The sequence below is a fragment of the Microtus pennsylvanicus genome, chromosome 8, assembly GCF_037038515.1.
Source record: "Microtus pennsylvanicus isolate mMicPen1 chromosome 8, mMicPen1.hap1, whole genome shotgun sequence".
Lineage (NCBI taxonomy): Eukaryota > Metazoa > Chordata > Mammalia > Rodentia > Cricetidae > Microtus > Microtus pennsylvanicus.
In genome coordinates, this window is record NC_134586.1 from 90802724 (window position 1) to 90818287 (window position 15564).

Consider the following 15564-nt stretch of genomic DNA (forward strand, 5'->3'; position numbering starts at 1 on the left):
AGAAACCTGGATGTGGATCTGCTCTGCTAGCAGCTGTCTGCATCTAGTTACTAAGTTGATGCTACATAAGTTGAAATCTACACTTGCCTCTCAGTTTCCCATGTTGCAAGGTAAAGGCATGATTTATATCCTAAGGAGATCAAAGGATATAGTTTAATCCAGAGCTAACCATAGGCTACTCAACTAATGTTAATTCTACTCCCTTGGACTTTTACCTAGTCTTTTTAACTGTTTGGTTTCAACAGTTTTGCCACCTCTTCATTCCTGACCCTCCTCGAGTTTTTGTTTAGAATTTTATTAGAAACTGTCTACTTTGGCATTATTCTTAGTGTATCCCAGATTATGGTATGCTTTCAACTCAAATTTGAGTGTTCAGATCATAATACCTGGAATGCTGAAAGTAGAGGGCTTCCCAGTTTCTGCTGGTCTTCGGTTTCTTGCTGTTTTGGCTTAAAAAAATGTTTTACTGTATTATCTAGTTAACCTCATTTGATTCTGTAATATATTCTAAACACTGCTCAGTTAATTCAGTACATTGAGGTTGTTTAATATAGAATTGACGTGTTTTGTAGATCATAAGAGTATAATTAGGGAAGTGATAAACACAGTTTAGAGCAGATATCTGAATCCATCACTTCTGCCTCAAAGTGGCAGTTTTATGTTTACTTAAAAATATTTCTAATAGTTACTGAATTAAATAAGTCTAATTGTGTTATGGTGGATACTACTGTTAATCTTTACTTTGGCATTAATGGGAAGTATGAGTTATAAAAATTTAAGGTCAAGAGTCAAAATTTTATAATCCTGCTAAAATTTGTAGGATATTGAAATTTCAAATGTATCTAAATGCTTCCTTGAGACCTTAGTAGTTACTGATTTTTCTTCTTTGCGTTTTTTTTCTTTTTCTTTTTTTTTTTTAAAGTCCTGTGGCACACCTATAATCCCAGCATTCCAGTTCTGGACAGCCTGGGCTATATAGGTAGGCCTTGTCTTAAATATAGACACAAACAAACCAAACAACAAATATTTAGAAAATTGTAGATAAGTAAGTAAAATAAACTATACTGCTTTCAGTATGCTCAAGATCTCAGAGAAACCTTTCCCTTTCTTATATCTGTTGTGTCTTTTATCTTGTTAGTAATAATGGTTTTACTATTGCCTATATCTCACACTCAGGACATTTCATATGTGTTTTGAAAGTCTGTCATCTTTAAATCTCAAAGTGATTCCTATTTAAAAGTTAGGAGGATCCTTCTGTGTCTCTCGGATGCAAGTTACCTTGGAAACCTAGCAGACTGCAAATCCCAGGCTATACCCAGCAAATAAAAAGCAGCCTCATTTTGAAGTATTTGCGTGTAGTATCTTTTGTGTAATGTAGACTCTGATGCCCATTGTAAATTCATCACACTTAGCCTGGCATACTCACCTCACCCCAGTTATACTTGTCAAATTCCTTTCTAATGATGAAGTACTGAAGGCAGCCAGGCTACTTGTGAGTGCTTTCTGTCAGACCGTGCCTGTTAGTCAGGAACAAAACAATGCTTCTCCCTGCTAGTAATTTATAAGTTATTACTAAGTCATTGCTAAAGGAGTAGAGAGTGGATGAGACAGAAAGTGTTCTGGGAATAATGGCGTGGTGGTATTAGAGGAGTTTAAATTAGCCACAAGCTAAAATGAACATACATTGATTCTTGTGACTAAGTAATTTGGAAAAAAGATGTTTGGTTTTGAAATTTTGACCTGTATAAGAGTTTTGAGATATTTTTTGAACTATTTGCAGAGAAAGATGATAATATGATACAGTTGTAATTAATGATAATATTCCCAGGAAAGGTATTAGTTTAGGTTAAATGTCTTTTAGATGCTAATACATCTTTTATTTGGCACAGAATCCAAATCCTTTAGTAATGTGATTAACCATTTCTCAAATTGTATAAAACCGCTTTTGTGTCACCTAAAATCTTCCTAAGGTTCTTACTTGCATGCTCTGACATGGAAACCGGGGATTGGGGTATTTGTGCAGTTCCCAGGGTACTGACATGGAGCTGGGGGTTGGGGGCATCTGTGCAGTTCCCAGGGTACTGACATAGAACCGGGGATTGGGGGCATCTGTGCAGTTCCTAGGGTACTGACATGGAACCAGAGATTGGGGGCATTTGTGCAGTTCCCAGGGTACTGACATGGAACCAGAGATTGGGGGCATCTGTGCAGTTCCTAGGGTACTGACATGGAACCAGAGATTGGGGGCATTTGTGCAGTTCCCAGGGTACTGACATGGAACCAGGGATTGGGGGCATCTGTGCAGTTCCTAGGGTACTGACATGGAACCAGGGATTGGGGGCATTTGTGCAGTTTCCAGGGTACTGACATGGAGCCGGGGATTGGGGTCATCTGTGTAGTTCCCAGGGTGCTGACATGGAACCGGGGATTGGGAGCATTTGTGCAGTTCCCAGGGTGTGACATGGAACCGGGGATTGGGGGCATCTGTGCAGTTCCCAGGGTGCTGACATGGAGCCAGGGATTGGGGGCATTTGTGCACTTCCCAGGGTACTGACATGGAGCTGGGGATTGGGAGTATCTGTGCAGTTCCCAGGGTACTGACATGGAACCAGGGATTGGGGGCATTTGTGCACTTCCCAGGGTACTGTCATGGAGGTGGGGATTGGGAGTATCTGTGCAGTTCCCAGGGACACAGACACTGCCTTCTGATCTTTGGGCTGTATTCTGAACATCACGTCTATAAGTCATCTTATGGTCCTTATGTCCTCACTGGTCTAACATTATTATATAGTTCATGACTTTAGCAAGGGTAATGTCTACTGTATTTTTAAGTACTTGGTTTTGACAATTGAAATTATCTAGAGGACAGGGAAACTACTAGTGTGAGGTATTGCTGCTTCAAAATGTGTTCCTTTGGGAAATAATTTAAAAAAAATCAAGTTTTATTTGATTAATACTATTTTGTAAGTTATAAAAGTTGAATGTGATAGTAATTTCAGGAGGGACTGTGTTGTCTCTTCTAATAGGAAAGTAAGAAGATAGTATTTTTCCCTTTCGTGGGTTTGAGAAGAAATACTCAGCTAGGTTCTTACTGATTTGTAGCCATAAAAAGTTATGAGGTGAAAATCACCCGATATGTATGATCCAGGTGATGGTGGTTTTGTTTCTTTTAAGACACTGTAAATTACTTCCGTACATGTCTGGAAATTATAGGTCTGGCTCAGATCTCAAGGGACAACAGGATCAGTGGGGTTGCATTTCTCTGTGGAGATTCTAGGGAAACTTTTCCTTAAAGGAGTTTGTGTAATTTCTTTTGTTCCGTGTTTATTGAATAGTCTTTATATGTCATTCTTGGCTTATGTTATTGTTATTATAAATATTTGTACAGATCTGATGGCCAAAAGAAAGGAAGAAAATTTCTGTTCTCCTGAAAATGCTAAAAGGCCAAGACAAGAAGAACTGGAAGATTTTGATAAAGATGGAGATGAGGACGAATGTACAATTTCTTTCACTAATGGGACCTCTACTTTGGTAAGCACAGAATTACAAATAATGTGTTCCAATTGGCTGGTTTCTCATGGTCATTTTATGTATCATAATTTCATAATAATTTATAGTTCGTTCGTAATTTGTAGTATAGAGAAGTAGAAGAGTTTTAGAGAGCTGGGTAAAAATAGCTTCTGATTTTCAAGTTTGTGTGAATAATTAGAAAATTTAAAGAAAATAATTGGACAAATAACTAAATCTTTAAATAAAATTGACAAACCTTTAGTAAGACCAGTAGGAAAAGGAGAAGACATAAATTGCCAGTGTCGTGGATAGAGTACAGGCCATGATTACTGAATTGACTCCCTCTGAGCTTTAAGAGAGTAAGGAAATATGATTGTCCTTCACAGTTATATTTGAGCTATTACTGCATACTCATCAGAATGATAAAGTATAAAATAGGTATTATCAGATGGCAAGAATGCATTGAATCATTTAAACATTGCTGATGGGAATGTTAGGTTGTTACTGCACTATGCAATGTTTGTTTCTGGGGAAAACAATATAAAATTGCAATATAACCTAGCATTTGTTCCCAAGAAATGAAGATTTATTTTAGTACAAAACATAGTATATTTTTAGTAGCTTTATTCACAAAAAGTTAAATTCAAACTAAGTCCACATGTGATATGGTGACCATCCTGTGACATCCATTCCATGAAAAACTGCTTAGTTGTGACAGTCAACAGCAGACAGTTGAGCTGAGCAAAAAGGCTAGTTCCAAAAGATGATATTTTGTATATATAAGTCTATTTATTTGACATTCTTAGAACAACATTTACAGAAATAAAGATTAGTGTGCAAGTGGTTGAAGTGGGTTGAAAGGGAAGGGTTGTGATCGTGATTATGGTCTTTTACAACATAAGGGATTGCGTGTGAGGGAAACACAGTGTATCGAGACTGTCAGTGTCTTGCCTGAGAAACCACGCTTTATTAAAACGTTTCCATTGATTGACAGAAACTGGGCGAACAGTACATAGGGTCTCATTTCTTAATGATTGCATGTGACTGTTCAGTTACCATAAAGTAAAAATATTTTTAGAAATGCATAAACCAGAACACCTGATAATCTACTTTTGCAATGATGTAAATATTTTCTGCTTTTTAGTGATGTAGATGGCTAGAATTGAGATGGAGTTTCTAAAGAACCTATTAAAATTGCTTATCACATTAAAGTGGTCTCTGAAATGTTAGGACTAACAATCTGGTTGGTTTATTCTGGTATTTAGTATCTGTGGAGTGCAGGTGAGTGCTATAGGCCATATACTGATTAAACCATTTAATAATCTTAATCCTGACATTTATTTATAATACGAGTTTACATTTTTGGAAGTCCTACTCCCCCCCTTTCCCAGGGCAGGGTGTTTTTTTGTAGTTTTAGCTATTCTGGAACTCACTCTGTAGACCAGGCTGGCCTCAAACTTAACAGAGATCGACTCCTCTGCCTCCTCAGTGCTGGGATTAAAGTTGTGTGCTTTTGACATGACTTTATTATTATTGGTAGACTGACTTGAATAGAAGATTTCTGAAGAAATAGTATATCATGTAAAATTCACACTTTTATTATTAAAACCATTTTAGCTGGGTTTTGGTGGCACATGCCTTTGATCTCACTACTTGGAGGGGCAGAAGCAGGTAATTCTGAGTTCAAGTCCAGCTTGGTCTACTGAGTAAGTTCCAGGATTGCCAAGGCTTCTTCACAAAGAAATGCTGTTTTGAAAACCCAACACAGCAAAGGCACAGGTGCTGGGGGGGTGGGGGGTCTTGAAGGGGTTAGGGGGCGGGATGCACTACCACACCTGACTTGGAAATCCTATATTCTTATTTTGTTTTTGTAGATAGAGTCTCTCTGTGTAGTCTGGCTATCCTGGAACTCGTAGACCAGACTGACTTTGAACTCACTGAGCTCTGGCTTCCTCTGCCTCCCAACTGCTGGAATTAAAGGTGTGCACCACCACTGCTGGGCAAATCATGTATTCTTTATATATTGCTAAAAATCTCTCAGCTCTTGTAAGTGCCTGAAACAGAATGTCAGAAGAAAAGCGTCTGTACAGTGTTCTTTGAATTCTTTCTGTGAAAATGAAATGCCAAGTTACAGAATGAATTCCATAGTCAAACTTTGGGACCTTGAGTAGATAGTTTGTAGAATTAGTGGTAACCTAAAGAAAATTCCCATTTCATTTAATGATGGTCATTAAAGTTATTGTTGCTTACCTGATAGAACTTTTGACTGATAAATACTACTATGCTCTTAGATACTTGGGTATTAGTAATGAGTGGATTCGAGAGAGTGATTCTTTCCCCCAACATTTTCTTTGTTAATAGACTGCAGCAGAAGTTGGAATAATTGAGAGTATTCAACTAAGAAACTTCATGTGCCATTCAATGCTTGGACCTTTTAAATTTGGTTCTAATGTCAACTTCGTTGTTGGCAATAATGGAAGTAAGTGACTTTGCCATCTTTATCCTTTACTTTGTGATGAAAAGGCATGAGGGTTTGAAATAGGTGACTATTAGTGCTGATAAATATTTGTTCTAAACTTTGTGGCTTCCCTGTATTTATTCAGTTTACATTTCAAGAAAATACTGAATTATTTTTAGATATGTTATTTAAGGTAGGTATAAACATTTCCTCCGTTTTCTGTTATTTTTTAGATTTATGTATGTATGTATGTAGATATATGTATGTGAACCATATGCATGCATTGCCCTCAGAGGTCAGAGGATGGTTTGAACCCCCTGGAACTGAAGTTACAGATGGTGTGAGCCAGGTCCTATCCAAGAGCAGCAAGGCTCTTAACCACTATCCCGTCTCTTTCTTCCTTCCATATATACATAGCTCATTCCTTTCTCCATCCTTCTCCTGTCTCCCCTTCCATTTTCTTATGATAGAATTTCAGTTATTTTGCTCAGGCTCACCTCAAACTACTTGTCCCAGGGAGCTTCCTGTCTCAGTAGAAAGGCACCGTAGCAGTTTGATGTAAACACTAGATAAGGCACAGATGAAGTGCCTTGAAATCCAGACTATCGAAGTGACAATCCATTGTTGATATCAGTGGTTTTTATGAGGAGGTTGTGTTTTTGCTGGTACTTGGATAAAACTTAAAGATTCCTTAAGATTCATTTGGCAAGAAGCTGAGATGTTCTAGGCATAGATGGCTTATTCTCAAATATTCAGAGGATAGAAAATGTGTATGGAGAATGGGCGTAACCTCATGTATCATCTAGTACATGGCGGGGAAGAGCAGAACATAACAGAGAGTTATATTGTGCATAGTATTGTTGAGCATCTTAAAGGCTTGGTAAAGATTTTAGACCTTCACTCAGTTGACCTTGGACAGTCAGTTTAAAATTTTTGAGTGATGAGTTGACATGGGCAAGATTGTTGTGACGGACTGTCTACACTGGCAGTTGACATGGGCAAGATTGTTGTGACGGACTGTCTACACTGGCAGTTGATGGTGGACAAGATTGTTGTGACGGACTGTCTACACTGGCAGTTGATGATGGACAAGATTGTTGTGACGGACTGTCTACACTGGCAGTTGATGGTGGACAAGATTGTTGTGACGGACTGTCTACACTGGCAGTTGACATGGACAAGATTGTTGTGACGGACTGTCTACACTGGCAGTTGATGATGGACAAGATTGTTGTGACGGACTGTCTACACTGGCAGTTGATGGTGGACAAGATTGTTGTGACGGACTGTCTACACTGGCAGTTGACATGGACAAGATTGTTGTGACGGACTGTCTACACTGGCAGTTGACATGGACAAGATTGTTGTGACGGACTGTCTACACTGGCAGTTGACATGGACAAGATTGTTGTGACGGACTGTCTACACTGGCAGTTGACATGGACAAGATTGTTGTGACGGACTGTCTACACTGGCAGTTGACATGGGCAAGATTGTTGTGACGGACTGTCTACACTGGCAGTTGATGATGGACAAGATTGTTGTGACGGACTGTCTACACTGGCAGTTGATGGTGGACAAGATTGTTGTGACGGACTGTCTACACTGGCAGTTGACATGGACAAGATTGTTGTGACGGACTGTCTACACTGGCAGTTGATGATGGACAAGATTGTTGTGACGGACTGTCTACACTGGCAGTTGATGGTGGACAAGATTGTTGTGACGGACTGTCTACACTGGCAGTTGACATGGACAAGATTGTTGTGACGGACTGTCTACACTGGCAGTTGACATGGACAAGATTGTTGTGACGGACTGTCTACACTGGCAGTTGACATGGACAAGATTGTTGTGACGGACTGTCTACACTGGCAGCTGATGGTGGACAAGATTGTTGTGACGGACTGTCTACACTGGCAGTTGACATGGACAAGATTGTTGTGACGGACTGTCTACACTGGCAGCTGATGGTGGACAAGATTGTTGTGACGGACTGTCTACACTGGCAGTTGACATGGACAAGATTGTTGTGACGGACTGTCTACACTGGCAGTTGATGGTGGACAAGATTGTTGTGACGGACTGTCTACACTGGCAGCTGATGATGGACAAGATTGTTGTGACGGACTGTCTACACTGGCAGCTGATGGTGGACAAGATTGTTGTGACGGACTGTCTACACTGGCAGTTGATGGTGGACAAGATTGTTGTGACGGACTGTCTACACTGGCAGTTGATGGTGGACAAGATTGTTGTGACGGACTGTCTACACTGGCAGTTGATGGTGGACAAGATTGTTGTGATGGACTGTCTACACTGGCAGTTGACATGGACAAGATTGTTGTGACGGACTGTCTACACTGGCAGTTGATGGTGGACAAGATTGTTGTGACGGACTGTCTACACTGGCAGTTGATGGTGGACAAGATTGTTGTGATGGACTGTCTATACTGGCAGTTGACATGGACAAGATTGTTGTGACGGACTGTCTACACTGGCAGTTGACATGGACACGATTGTTGTGACGGACTGTCTACACTGGCAGTTGACATGGACAAGATTGTTGTGACGGACTGTCTACACTGGCAGTTGATGATGGACAAGATTGTTGTGACGGACTGTCTACACTGGCAGTTGATGGTGGACAAGATTGTTGTGACGGACTGTCTACACTGGCAGTTGACATGGACAAGATTGTTGTGACGGACTGTCTACACTGGCAGTTGATGGTGGACAAGATTGTTGTGACGGACTGTCTACACTGGCAGTTGATGATGGACAAGATTGTTGTGACGGACTGTCTACACTGGCAGTTGACATGGACAAGATTGTTGTGACGGACTGTCTACACTGGCAGTTGACATGGACAAGATTGTTGTGACGGACTGTCTACACTGGCAGTTGATGGTGGACAAGATTGTTGTGACGGACTGTCTACACTGGCAGTTGACATGGACAAGATTGTTGTGACGGACTGTCTACACTGGCAGCTGATGGTGGACAAGATTGTTGTGACGGACTGTCTACACTGGCAGTTGACATGGACAAGATTGTTGTGACGGACTGTCTACACTGTGGCAGTTGACATGGACAAGATTGTTGTGACGGACTGTCTACACTGGCAGTTGACATGGGCACGATTGTTGTGACGGACTGTCTACACTGGCAGTTGACATGGACAAGATTGTTGTGACGGACTGTCTACACTGGCAGTTGACATGGACAAGATTGTTGTGACGGACTGTCTACACTGGCAGCTGATGGTGGACAAGCCGGTGTCAGGGTTGACTGAGATAGTAACAGTACTAGGAAAGGAAATTAGGTATGTGTGGTGCCATAGTCCCTTTCTTTACTATTGCTTGCTTTTTCTGTCATTGAGTGAAGAAGGAAGACATTTCAGTAGGACAGTGTGAATGAAGAAGAGGGTCATTATTACAGGGAGGTCGCAGAATACAAGAAAAAGGAACCATGGATTCTCAAGTTATGTCTTTAAAAATTTGAGTGGTTTCTTTTATAAAACTTAATAAAGGACATTTAACTAAAGCATTGTATCTGGCAGTAAAGAAAAAAGAATAAGAACTTGAAAGGCATTCCAGGAACTAAAGCACGATAATCATTAATTTCTGTTGGCTTAATAATTTGGTGGTATGCTGTAGAAGATAACAAAATGTTGTTAATTGATTGGCAGCTGATGAGATTCAGAAAATGGTTGCTGTGTCTGTGTTGTTGAGATTTTCAAAGTGAAGTTTTGGATGTTTTATATCTTTCAGAATAAAAATTACATTTCAAAAAATTAAACATAAAAGACATAGGAAATGAATTTGAAAATTAAGGGCCAAAAAACTAAAATTTAAAAATACTAAATTAAGAATATTGAATTAGAAATATGTGATTTTTCTAATTTTTTTCTAATTTTTTTCCATTTAATGTGTTCAGTGAATACATGTGCTCGTACCAGGATGCATCCATACTGTAGAGACAACATCTCTTCTCATGTTGGGTTCTTACATTTGAGAGCTATTTAAAGTTTCTGTGCCTAGAAATTTATGATAAAAGGAGTAGCCATAATTAAATTAGAATGTAGTGACAAATTATGTAAATTAATTACATATGTAAATGTAATTGAAAGTTTCTATTTTTAAAGATTTATTATGTATACAGTGTTCTGTCTGCATGTATCCCTGCAAGCCAGAAGAGGGCACCGGATCTTATTATAGATTGTTTTGAGCCACCTTGTGGTTGCTGGGAATTGAACTCAGGACCTCTGGAAGAAGTCAGTGCTCTTAACCACTGAGCCATCTCTCCAGCCCCATAATTGTTAGTTTGATGCACTAAGAGGATAGACTGAGTTTCGGGTTGAAAAGATGGTAACCATTTTTCTCCTTTCTTATTGTGGGCACAAAATTGGTATTGAAATGTACGAGGTTTTCCTACTGGTGATAGTGAGGTAGTTCTTGATGGGGATTTTTCCTTAGTTTGCCACCTTAGCACTGGAAGAAAATTATAATTGTATTTGTAACATTTTACTTCAGGTGGAGACAGAGTCGGACATCTTTTTGAATGAAGTTATAAAGTCAGAATTTTATCTTTATGAATTTTTCAATGTGTTTCTTTAGGTGGAAAGAGTGCTGTGCTCACCGCTCTCATAGTTGGTCTTGGTGGAAAAGCAGTTGCTACTAATAGAGGATCCTCTTTAAAAGGTTTTGTAAAAGCTGGACAGAAGTAAGTGTTCTTGCTGATGTTTTATTCTCTAGTAAGAAGAATGCTTTAAAAAACCCTGGAGAGCGGGTATCTCCAAGGAGAGGTTTCAGATATTAGTCTGTTGCCCTGACCTTGTTGCCAACATGGCCTTCTGCTTCCTTTTATCATCTTGGCAGATAACCTGTGTTACTTAGTACTGTGCACTGCCCACTTAAACTTGCTGTTTTTATGGGAGAAATGGCAGCAGCAAATTTATGTATTTTTTAAACAAATATTTATTAAATATTATACCTTTGTGGGTTTTTGCTTAAACTTCATATCATCATTCATACTAACATGATAGGGATGAGAGCAAAGTCAGTGTTGAGCCAACTTGTTTTGTGCAGAATTTCTTTCTTTAGCTTTCTGTGACTCCTAGAAAAGTATCCTATCTCTGGCTGTTTCTTACTCAGTGAATATGGGTTTAGAGTCACAGTCACACGTCTACTGTCTGGACCCTTGATGAGCAGTCATAAGACTGCCTTGTAGGTTAACATTCATACTTCTTTCTATTTGTTTTGAAATAGACATAGACTGTCCTTTAACTTGTTATATAGCGGAGGCTGGTCTTGAACTTCTGTCCTTTTACCTCTGCCTTCCCAGTGCTGGAATTGTGTGTTCAGTTGTGTCTGGCTCTATTCCTGTTTTTGTTTGTTAGACATTGCTTTCATATAACTGATCAGTTGTCTAATTTTACGTCATTGCTGTTGGAGCCTTTTGCCCGCTGACAACCCTTTTTCTAGTGAGTCAGGATGGTGTTGTCCTCCCTCCTGTTTTTGCTTTCCCTTCTGTTAGACAAGGACTGTGCAGCATTCCCAGTTCCTCTTGTTCTTGTTACTACCCAAGTGTTGTGTGATGTTTTCCTCTTTTGGGGAGGCTGCCACCCAGCTCCCAAATAAATTACATGGAGTCTTATTATTTCTTATGAATGCTCCTCCTTAGGTTGGCTTATTTCTTGCCCTCTTTTCCTAACTAAAATCAATCCATCTACCTTTTGCCTCTGGGCTTTTATCTTTCTTATTTCTGTACTTTCCTCTTACTTCATGGGTGGCTGGCTGGCCCCTGACATCCTTCTCCCTTTTCCTTATTGTTCCTCTTCTTCCTTGTTTCTCCTTTTATTTATACTTTCTACCTGTCAGCCCCACCCATCCTTGCTCCTGCCTTGCTATTGGCCGTTCAGCCCTTTATTAGACTATCAGGTGTTTTAGACAGGCAAAGAATCACAGCTTCACAGAGTTAAACAAATGCAGCATACACAAAAGCAACACATCTTAAAATAATATTCCCCAGTACCCAAGATACCCTCTAGAGGGATCTTAGGTTCTCATAATAATACCCTGCTTTTGTTTCATTCTCTTACAGTGTGTAGCTGGTGATTTTATCGAATGGAAACTTTGATAATTGATACTAATACTTGACAGAACAGGATACAGATTTCTATTTGTTCTGTCCATTTTTCTCTTTATTTTAATACTTAAACATAGAGTAGGAATATGATACAAATGTAGAATGCCAGTTTTTTAATTACATATTGCTGAGGAACTTAGGAAGTTTAGCCTTAATTCAGGATTCCCAGTTGATAGAAAAGAAGAATAGGTATACAGTAAATCATTTCCCATCCTAGCTTAGAAAAAAAACTATTTGATGACAGTTTTCCAGTGTAGTTTTTGCTTTTACTTATCTTACTGGAATTCTGTCCTAACAAATACTTCTGTTGGCCTCCTTCTCTGAATATGTTGTCTTTAGGATAACGTCCAGATGAGACACAGTAGGCTGCTAGGGGACAAGAGTACAATTTCAGATACGGTCAGAGTGGAGTAGCCCATCTGCAGAAATAAGAGTCATTAAAAAGCTAAGACAGTTTTATGGATACTAAATACATCACAGAGAGTGGAATTAAAAAGGAGAACTCATAATGAGGTTGTTTGTTTTTGAGACAGGGTCTCACTGTGTATCCCTGGCTGGCCTGAACTTGCTATGTAGACTAGACTGGCCTCAAGCTCACAGAGACCAGGTGCTCAGATTAAAGGCATGTGTCAACAGTTCTGGCTAGCAGTGCAGTTTTTAAAGGCTCTTCTTTTAGCTTTATTTAAAGAAAGGTTACTAAAGCTACATTGTGGTCCATACTTGTTATCTTGGCACTGAGGAGGCAGAGACGTGATGTTTGCTATATTTCCAAGCCAACCTGGACCAGTCCAGCAAGGGCTGTTTAGTTAAGAAATTGGTTTCCCAAAACAAATTATTTACTGTTGTTACCTCTGCTTTACGATATATACATGTTCCCTCTTAAGGCAATTATACTTGAAAATCAGTTGTTGTATAAGCTAGTAGTTTTTTTGTTTGTTTGTTTTTTTAAATTTATTAAGTACACAGTGTTCTGCCTGCATGTATACCTGCAGGCCAGAAGAGAGGACCAGATCTCATTCCAGATGGTTGTAAGCCACCATGTGGTTGCTGGGAGTTGAACTCAGGACCTCTGGCAGAGCAGCCAGTGCTCTTAACCTCTGGGCAACCTCTCCAGCCCCCTAAGCTAGTAGTTTTTAAACTATAGTCAGGATATGTCTTAGAAATTTATGCTTGTGTCTCAGTACTTCCCAAATTGGGAAGACAGGTTAAAGTATTTAACATAAAATGTCTCATGGAAAAACATTGCTTGGCTAGTTTAAGGAAGCCAGTCAAACACTCAGTCACTTTCTGTATAGTTAGAATGGCTATTTTAAAGCATTGGGATTCTGCTTAAGGTTTTGCAGTTTAATAAAATTTAGTTTATTTATAGTTTCAGTTTTTCTTTATCCTTTTGTAATGACAGGTAAGTGAATAAAATGTAAATGATAGTGAAAATGTAAAATTAAAAATTATTGAACTTTTATTACATTGGTTCTTAACCTGTGGGTTGATTGCTTTGGGGTTGAACGAATGGCACTTTTATAAGGGACACCTAAGAACAATGGAAAATGTAGATATTTACATTACAGTTCATAACAGTAGCAAAATTGTAGTCATGAAATACCAATGAAAATTTTATGGTTGGGGGTCATCACAACATGAAGAACTGTATTTAAAGGTTTCAGTATTAGGGTGTCTTATAAATAATAAAAATAATAAAACAATTGGGCCATTAATTTAAAAGTATTAGATGTTATTTCAGACCTAATTTTCTTTTTGTATGGCTACTTTGTTGTGTGTATCTTTGTAGTGCCTTCTTTGATTCTCCTCTACCATCTTTCCGGTCCTTGTTTGTTTTCTTTAGACAGTGTTTCTCTGTAGCCCTGGCTGTCCTGGAACTTGATCTGTAAACCAGGCTGACCTCCAGCTCACACGAATCTGCCTGCCTCTGCCTCCTGAATGCTGGGTTTAAAGGCATGCCCCACCAGTCGCTTTTCTTGGTTGGTTCTGCTTCACTGTGTGTTAGCTTCCTTCCCTGTCTCTTTGTGATAACTGAGTATGTGACTTTGATCTGTGGAGTTTACGTTCTATGTCTTACTACTCCTCATCTTAGTCTTGGCCACCCCAGAGTCCATGGTGCAGGTATTAGTTACTAATACTTTAGTTGGGTGTGTGTGAAGGAAGTGAGTTTGTCTTTGTCTTTGATTTGGGGGTACATGATTCGTTTGTCAGTTGGATGGGTTCACATCTCGAGAGCTCCTGCAGGTTTCATCATCTCACCAGATTGGTTTTGCTGTTGAGACCTCGAAACTATAGCTCTAATGAACCATCATTTCTTGGTTTGATCATGTTGAAATTTTAATTAAGAAAAATGTATTTTAGATTTACAGAAATGTTGCAAAGATGGCATAGTGTTTCTTTTATATTTCTCACCCAGCTTCCCTTACTGTTGATTGGGGTCGCTAAGATGTCTTTAAACAAGACATCTGTGTAATTCACATTAGTGGAGTCTTCACTGAAGTGTGGCTTATTTTCCTGAACTTGAATTTTAAGAGTAATTTTTCCATGAGGATTTACTACATTTAGCTTAGTTTTTAGAGATGAAAATATAGACAGGTGACTAAGTCCATCTTACAAAGAGTAGGATGGGAGTATGTACAGCAAATATTGATGTGTATCTCCTGTCACATCCGTAGAGCACAGAGAAACTCATTTTGAACATTTTCCCTGCATTTCCTGTAAATGTTAAAGGATGAAGTTTATTGACAGATTCACTAGAAATTTGTCAAAGATTTCATTCAATTAAAACAGTTTTGTATGACAAGGCATTAGTATTTTGCTCATATGAATTAGGAAATACTTCCTGCTTTTACTCTCAGCTTTAGTTTTCTCACTGACACAGTGTCTTTAACATTATGTGATAGACTATGACCCTTAACTAACATGTTAATCAGATTGCATAGGGGACTTGAAAATTGCTGTAATCTAACATATTGCATTGTGCCATCATATAACTCAGGTTAACCTCATTGTTTCAGCTCAGCAGACATCTCAATAACATTAAGGAACAGAGGTGACGATGCCTTCAGGGCAAATGTGTATGGCGACTCCATAGTTGTGCAGCAACACATTAGTGTGGACGGAAGTCGATCTTACAAACTAAAAAGTGAAAAAGGTTTGTTGGTTTCCTTAATATTAGTAAATAGTTAAAAGTTCTTATGATTGTTCCTGTGATATCGTTCTAGTCTCTTGAAACCTCATTAATAACCTGCTTGGTTACTCAGTGCATATAGTATTTGTGTATGTTACACTGAGTTGTTTTAGGACATAAAGTCAACATCATGTTTAACAGAAGTAATTTGAAGTAGACTCTGTCATTTTGTTTTTAACTGTAGGTATCCTTTCTTCCCCTTGACTTCTACAGCTTAGAGCTAGTAGAAGGTAGGAAAGGGCATGAAGGGGAGGTT

At 39.0% G+C, this 15564-nt stretch overlaps 1 protein-coding gene across 2 annotated transcripts in view; it reads left to right on the forward strand.

The window, feature by feature from the left end:
- Positions 1-15564, forward strand: part of Smc6 (structural maintenance of chromosomes 6) — a 58830-nt gene that overhangs the window by 2520 nt on the left and 40746 nt on the right. For both annotated transcript variants that reach the window (XM_075984022.1, XM_075984021.1), the window contains 4 exons: positions 3389-3531; positions 5872-5989; positions 10588-10693; positions 15136-15272. In XM_075984022.1, the coding sequence (XP_075840137.1) occupies positions 3394-3531; positions 5872-5989; positions 10588-10693; positions 15136-15272 (499 nt within the window). In that variant the 5' untranslated portion in view covers positions 3389-3393. Of the gene's footprint in view, positions 1-3388; positions 3532-5871; positions 5990-10587; positions 10694-15135; positions 15273-15564 lie in introns of those variants that run through there.